General features: G+C 44.2%; 1 protein-coding gene across 2 annotated transcripts in view; it reads right to left on the bottom strand.

The window, feature by feature from the left end:
* Positions 1 to 3,206: 3,206 nt before the first annotated feature.
* Positions 3,207 to 17,262, bottom strand: part of COL20A1 (collagen type XX alpha 1 chain) — a 156,600-nt gene continuing 142,544 nt past the window's right edge. For both annotated transcript variants that reach the window (XM_056547885.1, XM_056547886.1), the window contains 7 exons: positions 11,858 to 11,929; positions 5,477 to 5,512; positions 5,217 to 5,283; positions 4,754 to 4,942; positions 4,481 to 4,558; positions 4,265 to 4,408; positions 3,207 to 3,853 (listed from right to left, as the gene is read on the bottom strand). In XM_056547885.1, coding sequence (XP_056403860.1) covers positions 3,825 to 3,853; positions 4,265 to 4,408; positions 4,481 to 4,558; positions 4,754 to 4,942; positions 5,217 to 5,283; positions 5,477 to 5,512; positions 11,858 to 11,929 — 615 coding nt within the window. In that variant the 3' untranslated portion in view covers positions 3,207 to 3,824. The remainder of the gene's footprint in view (positions 3,854 to 4,264; positions 4,409 to 4,480; positions 4,559 to 4,753; positions 4,943 to 5,216; positions 5,284 to 5,476; positions 5,513 to 11,857; positions 11,930 to 17,262) is intronic.

Below are 17,262 nucleotides of genomic sequence, written 5' to 3'. Positions count from 1 at the left end.
TATATTCTCTACGGGAGAGCCATTCGGCAATCTACGGTTCTCCCATAGAGATGTATAGAGGGGGCGTGGTGGCTAGGGAATACATTTTTCTATACTGTCAGGTATGAGGCTTATCCTTTAAGGAAAAAACACAAAATGGTGTTCAAGAATTATGAAGATATGAAGCAGACTGAGGAGCAGAGCCTTCTCCATATGTGCCAACAGTAGTCAAGACTAGAGGTAAGTCTGAACCTGGCTGTTTAACCCCCTTGATGTCATGGTCAATAGGGACTACAGTTTTTAGGCTGAGGGACAATTCATTTTAGACCACTTAAATGACAGTGTACTGCAATTCTTTATGTAAGTTCCCTAGGGGGGACAAAAATTGGACATTAAAAAAAGGGAAACATTTTTGAAAAATAAATTTCACATAAGAAAAAAAATCTACAAAATAAGTTATAGGGATCATATGGTGATGCAAAGAAAGTTTTTTTTCATTTAAAATGTTTATTTTTTTGAAAGTATTAAATTATATTTAAAAAAAACAATGTATATTTGGTATTGCTGTAATCATACTGGCATGCAGAATAAAGATTTACTGCACAGTGAATGTCATAAAAACAAAACCCCAAAAATGGGACAGATTTGAAGAAGTTTTTATTTAATTCTACCTCACAAATATTTTGATAGAAAAAGTTATGGTTTGTATAAGGCAAGGAGGAAAAAACAAAAAATGGCTGCATCTCCAAGGGGTTAAAGAGACGAAAAGCCTGTCTCTTACCATTGGCTAACACCATCACATCTTTTCCGCATCATGCTAAGCAGGTGCCACTATCCCTTTTGAAATATATAACAGTGTAGAGAGTGCCCTATCACCCCACAGTAATACTAATGATGTGACCAACTTGAGCTGGTGTCCTACTCTCCAGGTCTATATACTATGCCAGTGTTTAAAAGAACAATTCGGTTAAAGGGCAAGAGCGCAACCCACCTGCAATACTTGCCTTAAAATCTCAATGTAAAGATGGCACGTATGCCTGTGATCTCTACATCAGGTTGCCTTTTATCTGCAACCTTGGTAAATCTTGGTAAAGTACTGTAGATTAGCTCACGTTGTATGAAGGACACGTTCAAAGCCTGGTCGCATCCCTCACCGCAGGCATAGAAGACATGTGACAGCAACAAACGCTCAATTTGCCAAACCCATAGAGACAAAAAGAGGAACATAGCTGTTTAATGTGTGAAGGGCACAGTGTGTGTGTGTGCGCAATGCCATATTCAGATCATCCTTCTCATTGACTTCCATGTGTTAATGAGAGTCACAGATCTTCTCACTTCCCCATCTCAAAAATAGAAAGTACTGTCTTAATAGGCCTGACGTCATCTACAAGTCATTCTGCAATGTGTATTCTTTAACAACCCTCCTTCCCATATAACATACAAGTAATGTCTACACAGCCAGTCACGCTAATAGTAACATCAATGGTGCAGAAAAACTGCATTTTATACGGCTCGGTGCTTAACGTATAATAGCTTTATTACACCAGTGCAAACTACTTCAACTCTAACCTTATAAATGTCTGTAACTACCATAATATTGCGTCTACACTGCCTCCTATGTAGAAGAATAAAATTGCTACACTAATGACGAAAAATATATGTACTATAATGCTGCTCCGTATATACAAGAATATACTTTAATACTACCTCCTCTGTACAAGAATATAACTACTGTAATACTGCCTCCTATGTACAAGAATATAACTACTGTACTATTATATTGCCCATATCTACATGAATATAACTACTATACCACTGCCCCTATGTACAAGAATATAACTACTATAATACTGCCCCTATGTACAAGAATATAACTACTACAATACTGCCTCCTATGTACAAGAATATAACTACTATAATACTGTCCTCTGTGTCCAAGAATATAACTACTATAATACTGCCTCCTATGTACAAGAATATAACTACTATAAAACTGTCCTCTGTGTACAAGAATACAACTACTATAATACTGCCCCTATGTACAAGAATATAACTACTATAATACTGCCTCCTATGTACAAGAATATAATTACTATAATACTGACCCCTGGGTACAAGAATATAACTACTATAATACTGTCCCTTATGCACAAGAATATAACTACTATAATACTGCCCCTATGTACAAGAATATAACTACTATAATACTGTCCCCTATATACAAGAATATAACTACTATAATACTGCCCCTATGTACAAGAATATAACCATTATTATACTGCCTCCTAAGTACAAGAATATAACAACTATAATACTGCCTCCTATGTACAAGAATATAACTACTGTAATACTGCCTCCTATGTACAAGAATATAACTACTGTAATACTGCCTCCTATGTACAAGAATATAACTACTGTACTATTATATTGCCCATATCTACATGAATATAACTACTATAATACTGTCCCTATGTACAAGAATGTAACTACTATAATGCTGCCACCTATATACAGGGATATAACTACTATAATACTGTACTGTCTCTATGTACAATATAACTACCCATAAATGAGAAAAGTGAAGAACATGTCCACCTCTTTAGTGAAAGGTTTATATTCAAAATATAATTTTATTGTAAAGAATAATCAATATTGAAGCGTACAGATTCTTGTCTCAATTTACATCTTTCCCATCTCTGTTATGCTTATTATACCTGTATACCATATATTTACCTATTGTTTTATCACCTGTTTTATCACCTCTAACAGAAAACCTTTTTTTTTTTTTTTTAAATCAACTGGTGCCAGAAAGTTAAACAGATTTGTAAATTACTTCTATTAAAAAATCTTAATCCTTCCAGGATTTATCAGCTGCTGTTATGATCCACAGGAAGTTCTTTTCTTTTTGAATTTCCTTTCTGCCTGAGCACAGTGCTCACTACTGACACCTCTGTCCATGTCAGGAGCTGTCCAGAGCAGGATAGGTTTTCTATGGGGATTTGTCCCTACCCTGGACAGTTCCTGACATGGACAGAGGTGTCAGCAGAGAGCACTGTGGTCAGGCAGAAAGGAAATTCAAAAAGAAAAGAACTTCCTGTGGATCATAACAGAAGCTGATAAGCACTGGAAGGATTAAGATTTTTTAATAGAAGTAACTTACAAATCTGTTTAACTTTCTGGCACCAGTTGATTTAAAAAAAAAAAAATCCAGTAGAGTACCCCTTTAACCTGTAGGCCACTTTATCAACCATGGAATATCCCAGAATTGGGCAGCAGTCATACTAACAAACCTCTGACATTCCTTTTTAGTGCCTTAAATCATGATCACTGCAGTAAAACAATATACACATTGTTAAGTACATAATATAAATATATAGGCATGATTATGTAAAAAAATGAAAGTAGGTTGACAATACATATCTATAAACAGAAGAAATGCCCTCTTTTTCTTAAAGAAGTTCTACTGAATTGATCTGCTTGCTTCCCAAAAACAGTGCCACTCCTCTCCACAGGTTGCGTATGGTATTGCAGATCCGCTCACTTCCATTGAACAAGTGTGGTGCAACAAACTGGACAGGTGTGGTGGACTTTGTAAAAGAAAGCAGGAAGGTTTTGCTTATTAGATTATTCTTTATCACATTATCCCTCTAATCACATTAGATTATTCTTTGGTCCTGTTTTCATGTCAGTTGTGGTCAATGTACCTAAACCCAATAAGGTTATAATTTATTGTAAAATTCACATAAAGACTAAACTCCCAACAACAAGGATGATTTCTTGGTCCGCGATGGATCTCCTTGATACAAATGTCCTATTCCTCAATTCCTGATAGTGACACAGTGGGTTCAGGGGATGAAGTTTGGGTCCCGAGCAGCTGGAGACAGAAGGGAGAAGATTGTCTATTAACTATATGGTCCAAATGCAAAATGGTCTCATTCAAGTGGCTGTAAATATGACTCCATTCAGAGCTTACATTATCACTTCAAATCCCATTCCAGATGCCAAAATGTGGCCATACTATGGACATCCATGGTCCCAATGATTTAAATGTTAACATCATTAGATGAAAAACCATAATAGTCCCAATGACATGAGTGGTGGAAAAAATTATCTTAATGGAACAATAAGTAGAATAACTGATGTTACAATAGCCATCAGTTTCCAAATTTAAGCAATTCCTCATCTGTTTTTGTGACTACCAGAACCAATCAACATGGTATAAAATCTGAGTAAGGGTATGTTCAAAACTCTTCATTTATTATTTGATTATTTTTATTCAAAGTACCTGCAAAACATGGAGATGAATGACAGACTCCTGGTGTTCCAGGAGTTCCATGATGGCCAGGAATCCCAGTAGCTCCAGGAGGACCAGGAACCCCAGGGGAACCCGTAGGTCCAGGATTTCCAAAACTTTCTATTCCTGGAGGACCTGTAATAGATATTAAAAATAGAGAATCCAAAAACATTATCTATTATAATTAAAATATAAGATGATGCTGACCTATCACTCCTGGAGGTCCTGAGGGTCCTTCTCTGCCTTGTCCTGGAGCACCCTTTTCTCCGTGATATCCTTTAGGTCCTACAATAAAATATGAACCTTACTTTTGTATATTAGGAAAAAACACCCAAGTCATGGGAGCAGAAAGGCCACCTAACACTTATATTATCAACATGTGTGCCTCCAAAATGAAGAACTTAAGATCCAAGACATAGTAGCATCCAGCATGTCTATAGATTCTCAACAATGTATATTAGGTCCTAGAAACATCAGTACCTCGTGTCCCTGGGTATCCGTTCCTAGCTGGTTGTCCTGATGCCCCATCAACACCTGGTTCTCCTTGTTCACCTGGTGGACCTGGAGGTCCTGGTGCACCTGGTTCCCCAATCTTTAATTCTGTGTCCCAAAGAGGAACTGGTTGTATATCTTGTTCTCTAAGCACTGCATCCAACTTTATCAAGTGAGCTGCAGAAAACACATAAGAAAGAGCATCCGGAAGCAGTGCAATTTAGACAGATTATTCAAATTTTTAGTTATGATGGTATTAATATAACTATTTCAAGCTATGTGGAAACACTCCAGCCACAACTGCATACTGTGTTTTTTCCATAGCAGGGTTTAAGGGAGTGCAGGGAATCCCTGTGTCATGCCCCGGAGATCCTGAACTAAGCATAACACAATGTATCAGTTTGGCCTGGAGTATTTTGGCTATGAAGTGGATGTAGAAACTGACATTTACCTTGGATTAGCCTCTCGCACACCTGGTGCACCAAGTGATAAATTGTGGCGACGGATTGAGGTTCCCCCTGTGATGAGAAGATGTGACCTTAGCATTACGTGTCACTGAAATTCTTACTAGTGACTGGCAATCAATGCCGGGGGCTCAGAGATGAGGGCTCAGCTGGTCCGCAATGATTTCCTGTCCCTTCACATTGCTCAGGATAAGAGAGATGTCTAATCAAGAGACGAGCTATTACTCCAGTGTTAATTGTCACTCACCTTCTCGCCCTTCTCTCCGCGGGTGCCCGGAAGACCCTACGAAGGGCGAAAACGCAACAAGTGATTACAGAGGAACAGAAAATAAGATGGAGACAAAATCTTTAACGAAAGGGTGCCGACTGGGAGAATATAACCAGACACCTTCAAATGAGGATTACCAACCCGTGTCCCTTTAGCTGTTAGATTAGGGACAACCACTTTAGTGCAACTATTACTGCAAGCTGTAGGACATGGTGTAGTTTTGCCACAGCTGGAGTGCTGCTATTCTCATTTAGATAATAGAATGCCAAGTAGTTACTAATTGGCCAGCATAGGTCACTAATGAGTTAATATTTCTACAGTGGATGACCAAGACAGTGGACATGGGGGTCTTGGCTAAAATTTAAGGGTTTGTCTAAGATTAGAAAAACATGGCTTCTTTCCTCCAGAAACAGCACTACCCTTCTTCCATGGGTTGTATCTGGTATTGCAGCCTGGAATAAAGCAGACAAGTTTTCCTTATCCTAAAGGGGTCTTGAGTATACAAAAATCATAGTAGATACTGACATAATAATTAATTTCAACCCAGCTAAAGTCTTGGGTTACATGGAATTAGAGTATATTGAAAAATGATATTTTATACTTGTTACGCCGAGCGCTCCGGGTCCCCGCTCCTCCCCGGAGCGCTCGCTTCTCTCTCGCTACCGCAGCGCTCCGGGCAGCTCCACTGACCCGGTGCGCTGCGATACCGTCTCCAGCCGGGATGCGATTCGCGATGCGGGTAGCGCCCGCTCGCGATGCGCATCCCGGCTCCCGTACCTGACTCGCTCTCCGTCTGTCCTGTCCCGGCGCGCGCGGCCCCGCTCCCTAGGGCGCGCGCGCGCCGGGTCTCTGCGATTTAAAGGGCCACTGCGCCGCTGATTGGCGCAGTGGTTCCAATTAGTGTGTTCACCTGTGCACTCCCTATTTATACCTCACTTCCCCTTCACTCCCTCGCCGGATCTTGTTGCCATTGTGCCAGTGAAAGCGTTTCCTTGTGTGTTCCTAGCCTGTGTTCCAGACCTCCTGCCGTTGCCCCCGACTACGATCCTTGCTGCCTGCCCCGACCTTCTGCTACGTCCGACCTTGCTTCTGTCTACTCCCTTGTACCGCGCCTATCTTCAGCAGTCAGAGAGGTTGAGCCGTTGCTAGTGGATACGACCTGGTCACTACCGCCGCAGCAAGACCATCCCGCTTTGCGGCGGGCTCTGGTGAAAACCAGTAGTGACTTAGAACCGATCCACTAGCACGGTCCACGCCAATCCCTCTCTGGCACAGAGGATCCACTACCTGCCAGCCGGCATCGTGACAGTAGATCCGGCCATGGATCCCGCTGAAGTTCCTCTGCCAGTTGTCGCCGACCTCACCACGGTGGTCGCCCAGCAGTCACAACAGATAGCGCAACAAGGCCAACAGCTGTCTCAACTGACCGTGATGCTACAGCAGCTACTACCACAGCTTCAGCAATCATCTCCTCCGCCAGCTCCTGCACCTCCTCCGCAGCGAGTGGCCGCTTCTGGTCTACGACTATCCTTGCCGGATAAATTTGATGGGGACTCTAAATTCTGCCGTGGCTTTCTTTCCCAATGTTCCCTGCACTTGGAGATGATGTCGGACCAGTTCCCTACTGAAAGGTCTAAGGTGGCTTTCGTAGTCAGCCTTCTGTCTGGAAAAGCTCTGTCATGGGCCACACCGCTCTGGGACCGCAATGACCCCGTCTCTGCCTCTATACGCTCCTTCTTCTCAGAAATTCGAAGTGTCTTTGAGGAACCTGCCCGAGCCTCTTCTGCTGAGACTGCCCTGTTGAACCTGGTCCAGGGTAATTCTTCCGTTGGCGAGTACGCCGTACAATTCCGTACTCTTGCTTCAGAATTATCCTGGAATAATGAGGCCCTCTGCGCGACCTTTAAAAAAGGCCTATCCAGCAACATTAAAGATGTTCTGGCCGCACGAGAAATCCCTGCTAACCTACATGAACTCATCCATCTTGCCACTCGCATTGACATGCGTTTTTCCGAAAGGCGTCAGGAGCTCCGCCAGGATATGGACTTTGTTCGCACAAGACGTTTTTTCTCCCCGGCTCCTCTCTCCTCTGGTCCCCTGCAATCCGTTTCTGTGCCTCCCGCCGTGGAGGCTATGCAGGTCGACCGGTCTCGCCTGACACCTCAAGAGAGGACACGACGCCGCATGGAGAATCTCTGTCTGTACTGTGCCAGTACCGAACACTTCCTGAAGGATTGTCCTATCCGTCCTCCCCGCCTGGAAAGACGTACGCTGATTCCGCACAAAGGTGAGACAGTCCTTGATGTCTACTCTGCTTCTCCACGTCTTACTGTGCCTGTGCGGATATCTGCCTCTGCCTTCTCCTTCTCTACTATGGCCTTCTTGGATTCCGGATCTGCAGGAAATTTTATTTTGGCCTCCCTCGTCAACAGGTTCAACATCCCAGTGACCAGTCTCGCCAGACCCCTCTACATCAATTGTGTAAACAATGAAAGATTGGATTGTACCATACGTTTCCGCACGGAGCCCCTTCTAATGTGCATCGGACCTCATCACGAGAAGATTGAATTTTTGGTCCTCCCCAATTGCACTTCCGAAATCCTCCTTGGACTACCCTGGCTTCAACTCCATTCCCCAACCCTGGATTGGTCCACTGGGGAGATCAAGAGTTGGGGGCCCTCTTGTTTCAAGGACTGCCTAAAACCGGTTCCCAGAACCCCTTGCCGTGACTCTGTGGTTCCCCCTGTAACCGGTCTCCCTAAGGCCTATATGGACTTTGCGGATGTTTTTTGCAAAAAACAAGCTGAGACTCTACCTCCTCACAGGCCTTATGATTGTCCTATTGACCTCCTCCCGGGCACTACTCCACCCCGGGGCAGAATCTATCCTCTGTCCGCCCCAGAGACTCTTGCTATGTCGGAGTACATCCAGGAAAATTTAAAAAAAGGCTTTATCCGTAAATCCTCCTCTCCTGCCGGAGCCGGATTTTTCTTTGTGTCCAAAAAAGATGGCTCTCTACGCCCTTGCATTGACTACCGCGGTCTTAATAAAATCACAATAAAGAACCGCTACCCTCTACCCCTCATCTCTGAACTCTTTGATCGCCTCCAAGGTGCCCACATCTTTACCAAACTGGACTTAAGAGGTGCTTATAATCTCATCCGCATCAGAGAGGGGGATGAATGGAAAACGGCATTTAACACTAGAGATGGACACTTTGAGTATCTGGTCATGCCCTTTGGCCTATGCAACGCCCCTGCCGTCTTCCAAGACTTTGTTAATGAAATTTTTCGTGATCTCTTATACTCCTGTGTTGTTGTATATCTGGACGATATCCTGATTTTTTCTGCCAATCTAGAAGAACACCGCCAGCATGTCCGTATGGTTCTTCAGAGACTTCGTGACAATCAACTTTATGCCAAGATAGAGAAATGTCTGTTTGAATGCCAATCTCTTCCTTTCCTAGGATATTTGGTCTCTGGCCAGGGACTACAAATGGATCCAGACAAACTCTCTGCCGTCTTAGATTGGCCACGCCCCTCCGGACTCCGTGCTATCCAACGTTTTTTGGGGTTCGCCAATTATTACAGGCAATTTATTCCACATTTTTCTACCGTTGTGGCCCCTATCGTGGCTTTAACCAAAAAAAATGCCAATCCCAAGTCTTGGCCTCCTCAAGCGGAAGACGCCTTTAAACGGCTCAAGTCTGCCTTTTCTTCGGCTCCCGTGCTCTCCAGACCTGACCCATCTAAACCCTTCCTATTGGAGGTTGATGCCTCCTCTGTAGGAGCTGGAGCGGTCCTTCTACAAAAAAATTCTTCCGGGCATGCTGTTACTTGTGGTTTTTTTTCTAGGACCTTCTCTCCGGCGGAGAGGAACTACTCCATCGGGGATCGAGAGCTTCTAGCCATTAAATTAGCACTTGAGGAATGGAGGCATCTGCTGGAGGGATCAAGATTTCCTGTTATTATTTACACCGATCACAAGAACCTCTCCTATCTCCAGTCTGCCCAACGGCTGAATCCTCGCCAGGCCAGGTGGTCTCTGTTCTTTGCCCGATTTAATTTTGAAATTCACTTTCGGCCTGCCGATAAGAACATTAGGGCCGATGCTCTCTCTCGTTCCTCGGATGCCTCGGAAGTTGAACTCTCTCCGCAACACATCATTCCTCCTGACTGCCTGATCTCCACTTCTCCAGCCTCCATCAGGCAAACTCCTCCAGGAAAGACCTTCGTCTCTCCACGCCAACGCCTCGGAATCCTCAAATGGGGTCACTCCTCCCATCTCGCAGGTCATACAGGCATCAAGAAATCTGTGCAACTCATCTCTCGCTTCTATTGGTGGCCGACTATGGAGACGGATGTCGTGGACTTTCTGTGAGCCTGCACTGTCTGTGCTCGGGATAAGACTCCTCGCCAGAAGCCCGCTGGTTTTCTTCATCCTCTGCCTGTCCCCGAACAGCCTTGGTCTCTGATTGGTATGGATTTTATTACAGACCTACCCCCATCCCGTGGCAACACTGTTGTTTGGGTGGTCGTTGATCGATTCTCCAAGATGGCACATTTCATCCCTCTTCCTGGTCTTCCTTCAGCGCCTCAGTTGGCTAAACAATTTTTTGTACACATTTTTCGTCTTCACGGGTTGCCCACACAAATAGTCTCGGATAGAGGCGTCCAATTCGTGTCAAAATTCTGGAGGGCTCTCTGTAAACAACTCAAGATTAAATTAAACTTTTCTTCTGCATATCATCCTCAATCCAATGGACAAGTAGAAAGAATTAACCAGGTCTTGGGTGATTATTTACGACATTTTGTTTCCTCCCGCCAGGATGATTGGGCAGATCTTCTACCATGGGCCAAATTCTCGTATAACTTTAGAGTCTCTGAATCTTCCTCCAAATCCCCATTTTTCGTGGTGTACGGCCGTCACCCTCTTCCCCCCCTCCCTACTCCCTTGCCCTCTGGTTTGCCCGCGGTAGATGAAGTGACTCGTGATCTTTCCACCATATGGAAAGAGACCCAAGTTTCTCTTTTACAGGCTTCATCTCGCATGAAAAAGTTTGCCGATAAGAAAAGAAGAGCTCCCCCCATTTTTGCTCCCGGAGACAAGGTATGGCTCTCCGCTAAATATGTCCGCTTTCGTGTCCCCAGTTACAAACTGGGTCCACGCTATCTTGGTCCCTTCAAAGTCTTGTGCCAAATTAATCCTGTCTCTTACAAACTTCTTCTTCCTCCTTCTCTCCGTATTCCTAATGCCTTTCATGTCTCTCTTCTTAAACCACTCATCATCAACCGTTTCTCTCCCAAATTAGTTTCTCCCACTCCTGTCTCCGGTTCTTCTGACGTCTTCTCAGTGAAAGAGATACTGGCCTCCAAGACGGTCAGAGGAAAAAAGTTCTTTTTGGTGGATTGGGAGGGCTGTGGACCTGAAGAGAGATCCTGGGAACCTGAGGACAACATCCTAGACAAAAGTCTGCTCCTCAGGTTCTCAGGCTCTAAGAAGAGGGGGAGACCCAAGGGGGGGGTACTGTTACGCCGAGCGCTCCGGGTCCCCGCTCCTCCCCGGAGCGCTCGCTTCTCTCTCGCTACCGCAGCGCTCCGGGCAGCTCCACTGACCCGGTGCGCTGCGATACCGTCTCCAGCCGGGATGCGATTCGCGATGCGGGTAGCGCCCGCTCGCGATGCGCATCCCGGCTCCCGTACCTGACTCGCTCTCCGTCTGTCCTGTCCCGGCGCGCGCGGCCCCGCTCCCTAGGGCGCGCGCGCGCCGGGTCTCTGCGATTTAAAGGGCCACTGCGCCGCTGATTGGCGCAGTGGTTCCAATTAGTGTGTTCACCTGTGCACTCCCTATTTATACCTCACTTCCCCTTCACTCACTCGCCGGATCTTGTTGCCATTGTGCCAGTGAAAGCGTTTCCTTGTGTGTTCCTAGCCTGTGTTCCAGACCTCCTGCCGTTGCCCCCGACTACGATCCTTGCTGCCTGCCCCGACCTTCTGCTACGTCCGACCTTGCTTCTGTCTACTCCCTTGTACCGCGCCTATCTTCAGCAGTCAGAGAGGTTGAGCCGTTGCTAGTGGATACGACCTGGTCACTACCGCCGCAGCAAGACCATCCCGCTTTGCGGCGGGCTCTGATGAAAACCAGTAGTGACTTAGAACCGATCCACTAGCACGGTCCACGCCAATCCCTCTCTGGCACAGAGGATCCACTACCTGCCAGCCGGCATCGTGACAATACTCTTGGGGTCTTATAGGCCCAGATACCTCTAAAAAGTGAATAGAAAAGTCATACGTCCCATTTAGATTTACCTACAGAGTCCAGAGCATGGGTATAGTAACAATAGTCTTCTATTACACGTACCGTGGGCCCAACATCACCAACTGGTCCCTTCTCACCGGGGCTGCCTGTTAAACCATGCTGGCCTTGTAAACCCTGAGGAGAGCAAAAGCAAAATTATGTTTACATATTTCAATGACTATCTTGGTTTTTAGGGGGTCACCCAAGATGTAAAGTAGAAGTGGGGGTTCAGGTCATCTTGGTTTATATTCCATGTAGATATGTCTACTCTATGGCTTCTCAATAAAATATAGGCCCTATAATAGAGGTTTTGTATATGTGGTAGCTCAGTCGAGTGTTCCAAACAAGCAGTTCTATGATCACTTGCTATAAAGTTTCTTTTTGCAATTATTTTTCTTGGCCAGTAAAAGCTTTAAACCCATGATGACATGTATCTGTGACGGTGCTGTGCAGGACACACAAAGGTAACGCAATTATTCCGCTTGGTATTAAGCTTTCCATAGTGGCTCTGGTTATCTTACATATTCACATCAAAAGTCAACATTAAATGGGTTATTTAGTGCTAGAAGAACAAACTAATTTCTTCAAAAAACTGCACCACATTAGTCTGAAGTGTCCTTGCAGTTCAGATCCATTGAAGTGAATAGAGCCAAGTTGTAATAGCACACACATGACTAGGGTATCATCTACATACGCTGAGCCCATCTACCCCTCTCCCACCAAACACCACACTGACAAGACTTGGTAGAAAGGCCACAGCGGACACTTTATTAAATAACAAAACCAAAAGTATTAATACCATTTATAAATATTCAGGTAAACATTACCTGTCCAATGGTTAACAAGTACAAAATAGTGCAAAAACTTTATGTCCCAGCATGACTCTACCACCTAGCCAGAGGGGATTTGGAGGCCTCCCGATTTCTTCCTCGTGTCTCCTACTTTGCCCTGGGTCGTCCCTCACCTGACCCCTACTTTGCCTTAGGTCGTCCCTCACCTGACCCTCACTTTTAGAGACCACTGCCCCTTTGGGCCTCTCCCACAGGGGTTCACCACATGAGGCTGGGTACCACCCCCAGCCTCACCATCCCATTCACCGCCAAACTCTCTCCAAGTGTTTCCAAGTCCCCCTCTAGCTCCTGCCGCTACAACAACAACCCCACCCTTCAGCAAGCTCTATAAAATGGGTGGGCAGGTGGGCAACTTCTTCTCTGCTGGCTCTCCACACACACTGAATCCCCTTTCCTCAGCCTCCTCCTTATATAAGCTCCCCACCAGGCCCCTCCCTCTGCCTGACCTGACCTTTCCCTCACCACGCATTCCCCTAACGTGCTTCTGATCTGTTCCCTATCATGGACCCCCTCCATTCCCATGCTGTCCACTCCGGGGTTGTCTGCCTGTGGACAGGTGTGGGTCTGTTTTTACAAGAAATTAGCCCTGTTTTTCTATTGCTGGAGGTAGAGGTTTCTAGAGGTAACACCATCAATGTATTGCCACCTTGTTGACTGGGGTCAAAGATGGATGAAATCAACTTAAGTTATGAAGAGTATCTAAGTCTTAAATCATATAACATTTTTGGTGTATGTTTTCTGGATACTGGCAAAGAGGTATGTAAAAATATACTGAGGCAGCCTATTGACTTAAATGGACCAAACATAGTCTACTAGTGATAACCGTTAGTCTATTTCCCAAATGTTTAGTTGTGGGACTTAAAAGTGTATTATATATTTGAGAAATAGACCACACATTGACATATGTCTTGTCGCTCTGTCCTGCCCTAACTTACATACCAAAGATAAGCATCATAAGTAGAACTACTAAGATCTACAGTATGCAAGCAGGAGAGATAATACAGTGTAGACAGTGCCAGACCCCAGTGATGTCAATCAATGCCATTAAACTGGGTAAGACTGAAAAAACCTACAGTTAATATATTCATATACAACGTACGCAGTACATGGACTTCTTTGCCCATCATGTACTGCCAAAAGGTGCATAAAACTAAGAAGCTTTGTAACCTCCACTGGCAAAGATCAGCAGTGTAATGGGCGGTACTGGAGAGCTTGGTGTCTTTCGATGTGGCACAGTTATAGGAAGATGTCTGTGGTTACATTTTTTCCCTGGTCAATAGTGGTGGCCAGAACAAGTCCTAAAATCTTTGGAAGAAGGATCAATTTGCATTGGGTTCCTTTGGCGGAACAGTTGCACATGTCTGAAGTCCCAGTGGCAATCACAGGCAGAAAACCTTTTCCTTCCTTTGCTCAGGCAAAGGGCAAGGATGAAATGGTTTTGCTAGGAACAATCTACTTATATGGACATTTAGGTGACAACCTATTGCCAGAGAGTGCATGTACGGAAAATAGATTTAGCATTCTATGCATCTTGGAACCAACATCTATGGCAGTGTTTACCAACCTGTGGCCCTCCATAGGTTGCCTCACTACAACTGCCATAAGGCATAATGTGAGTTGTAGTTTTGCCACGTGTTGGAAAACACTAATCCCTGGATTTATTTATATATTACATGACTTCACATCACCATATCTCTGTATACCCTGATCCCAATGAGACAAGAATGATTCAAGAAAACTATTTCTTACCCCTGCTACAACACAATGCAACAATGCTCTACAATCCCTTTAAAGTTTGTACAGAAGTCATAGAGCAGAGTCAGCTCTTAAAGGATGTTTTTCTGTTCCGTACATACAGAATTCCACTCCAAATGTGAGGAACAGACTGGGGAAAAAAGCCATTAATTTTGGTCAGCTACCCTGTACAGCACCGATATATCTCAATGTACTTATTCCTGACTTATCTGGATGTGCTGGTGTTTCCGCTCTAAATGTCTGTAATTTATTATAGGTAATGAGACCAATTTCAAACGTCTAACATAGTATTTTCCCGGCCTCGCTTTCCTGATCTCTGGATATGTGTTATAGGAATACTATAAATAAATGTTGCCCTATATATGGCTTGTTGACACAATGACAAATAGATATTCTGTTCTATTCTCGATCTTATAGAAGACATCAAAAATGGTCTATTATGGATGAAACACATTCTAATAGTCAGTCACACCTAGTCTTCTAAACAATTCCCATCTAAAAAAAAAAAAACCTTTAATTCAAGGAGTTCTATGGTGTTCTAAGTCCAAATAGATCAACTGGGCTCCTAAATGTGTCCCATCAAAGGAACCATTAGCTGGACCCAATGTGGTTTACAGAACTCTATTTTGGTGGGATTAGCCAACAATGTAAAATGTATGGTGGGTCCTAACTTCCTCCCGATGGCAGATGTTGAGGGAAAGAAGGATTGGGTGACTGGATTTATACATGCCCTTTTTTTGTCCTCAAGGAAGACAAGCTGTTGACAAAGGAGTCTAGAAGGCGAGATCAGAGAAGTCTTGAGGAGGAAATGAGAGGGATCCAGAGGAAAAAGGAGTCTGGGAGAGGGGGAGGGAAGTGTTCAAAAGAGACAAAGTAGTCTGGTGGGAAGGGACCAAAGTGGTCTACAGAAGACAGAGGGAACTAGAGGTGCAGTGTCTCAGTATAGATTCTTCTTCCATAAGTTACTGATTGGCGTTTCATGGCAGCTCTGTCACTATTTTTTACAAAATTGATTTTACACTGCTGTTTTCTATGTATTTCATGCCGTGCACAGCATATATGAGTACTGTAAATCTACTTATTTAATTTGCTGCCATCTATTGCTTAAAACATGTATGGGTATGTGAGAAAGACCCTATTTAGAACATTGCTACATATACAGTACATAAAATGTAGAATTTGCTCGAGTAAGTGGGAGGATCTTCACAAAGAAAGTCTACCTCTTAAGTAGAGGGGAGAAATCTGATTCAGAACAGTTCTAGCCATGTGCTCGCCCAGAACATGTGTTGTCAGTTAAGGCTAGCCTCCAGGCTAAGCACATATTCCTTTTAGCACCTTATTCTGAGAAGGTGCAAGTAAGCAAATCTCTGCCAGAATCACAGACTGTGCAGAAGTAGTCTAGCTGAGCTCAACATAGTTAAGTCTATAAGGGAACCCTATCGGGAAGTGCATGGAGATACCTTATGGACTTCTGCTACTCCTGGTGAATTATCCAGTCCTATCTAAGGGGACTACAAGATATTCTATTGTCTCTAAGAAGGAGTTATATATTTTACCAACTCCAGGAGGGAGTGATTACCAACTCAAAAGAGAAAAGCTTTCCAAGGGCCTATTTGTTTTTTTTTTTCTGGTACCTGCAAGGACTTCAAGCTGCGACAAGTATTTTGTGGCTGCCTCATCAGGTCTTTGTACAGACCTGAATCTTAAATAACTACCAGCACTCTGATGTTGTCATGTAGGCAGGGAAGAGGACTTCAGTGGATGCCTGTGAAGCTCTGGTGAACCCCATGCCCATGAGACTTAAAGGGTACCTCTCATCAAAAAAACTTTTGATATATTATAGATAAATGTATGCAGAATAACTTCACAATTGCATGTTATTAAAAAATATATGCTTCTTTCTATTTAATTTTCCACTTTGAAGAAATGACCACTAGGGGTCTCCCTACCAGTCCTGGCAGCAAGCATTTCAGACTCATGCTGGAGTCCTAAACACTACGAGCTGCCAGTCTGCTTTGTTCACAAAGGAGAACACTCAGAGCTGCCAGCCTGCTTTGTTCACAGCCTGTTTGGCTGTGAACAAAGCCGGCTGGCAGCTTTGAGTGTTTAGGACTCCAGCATGAGTCAGAAATGCTTGCTGACAGGACTGATCGGGAAAAATACAATAGAAAGAAGCATATTTTTCATTAATCTAACATTCATTAATCTAAAATATATCAAAAGATTATTTGATGAGAGGTACCCTTTAAAGGGGTACTCCGCTTCTTAACATTTTATACCCTATCCAAAGGATAGGGGATAAGATGTCTGATCACAGGGGGTCCAGCCCCTGGGACCCCCTGCGATCTCTGGGCCGGCACAGTGGATGTACTGAACACGGAAGCTTGGGGCTCCCGCGTTCATGGCATCACGCCACACCCCTTCATTCATGTGTATAGGAGGGGGCATGACGGTTAGCAAACTGCTGTCACGCCTCCTCCCATAGACATCCGGCACAGAGAGGAGTTTTCTCCGTGCACAGGGTGACTGGGGTGGCGTGGCGAAGATCGCGGGGGTCCCTAGTGGCCGGACCCCCATGATCAGACAATAAGATGTTTAGGGGTGGAGTTCTGTAAAATAATGGTGGCCACACAAAACATTGACACTTTGGGCCCAATTTGGACATTTCCACTTAGGGGTGTACTCACTTTTGTTGCCAAGGTTTAGACATTAATGGCTGTGTGTTGAGTTATTTTGAGGGTACACAACATTAAACACTGTTATACAGGCTGTGCACTCACTACTTTACATTGTAGCAGAGGGTAATTTCTTAAGCGTTGTCACATGAAAAAATATAATAAAATATTTACAAAAATGTGAGGT

Source organism: Hyla sarda, chromosome 12, assembly GCF_029499605.1.
Source record: "Hyla sarda isolate aHylSar1 chromosome 12, aHylSar1.hap1, whole genome shotgun sequence".
Lineage (NCBI taxonomy): Eukaryota > Metazoa > Chordata > Amphibia > Anura > Hylidae > Hyla > Hyla sarda.
This window is presented reverse-complemented; position numbering and strand designations above follow the sequence as displayed.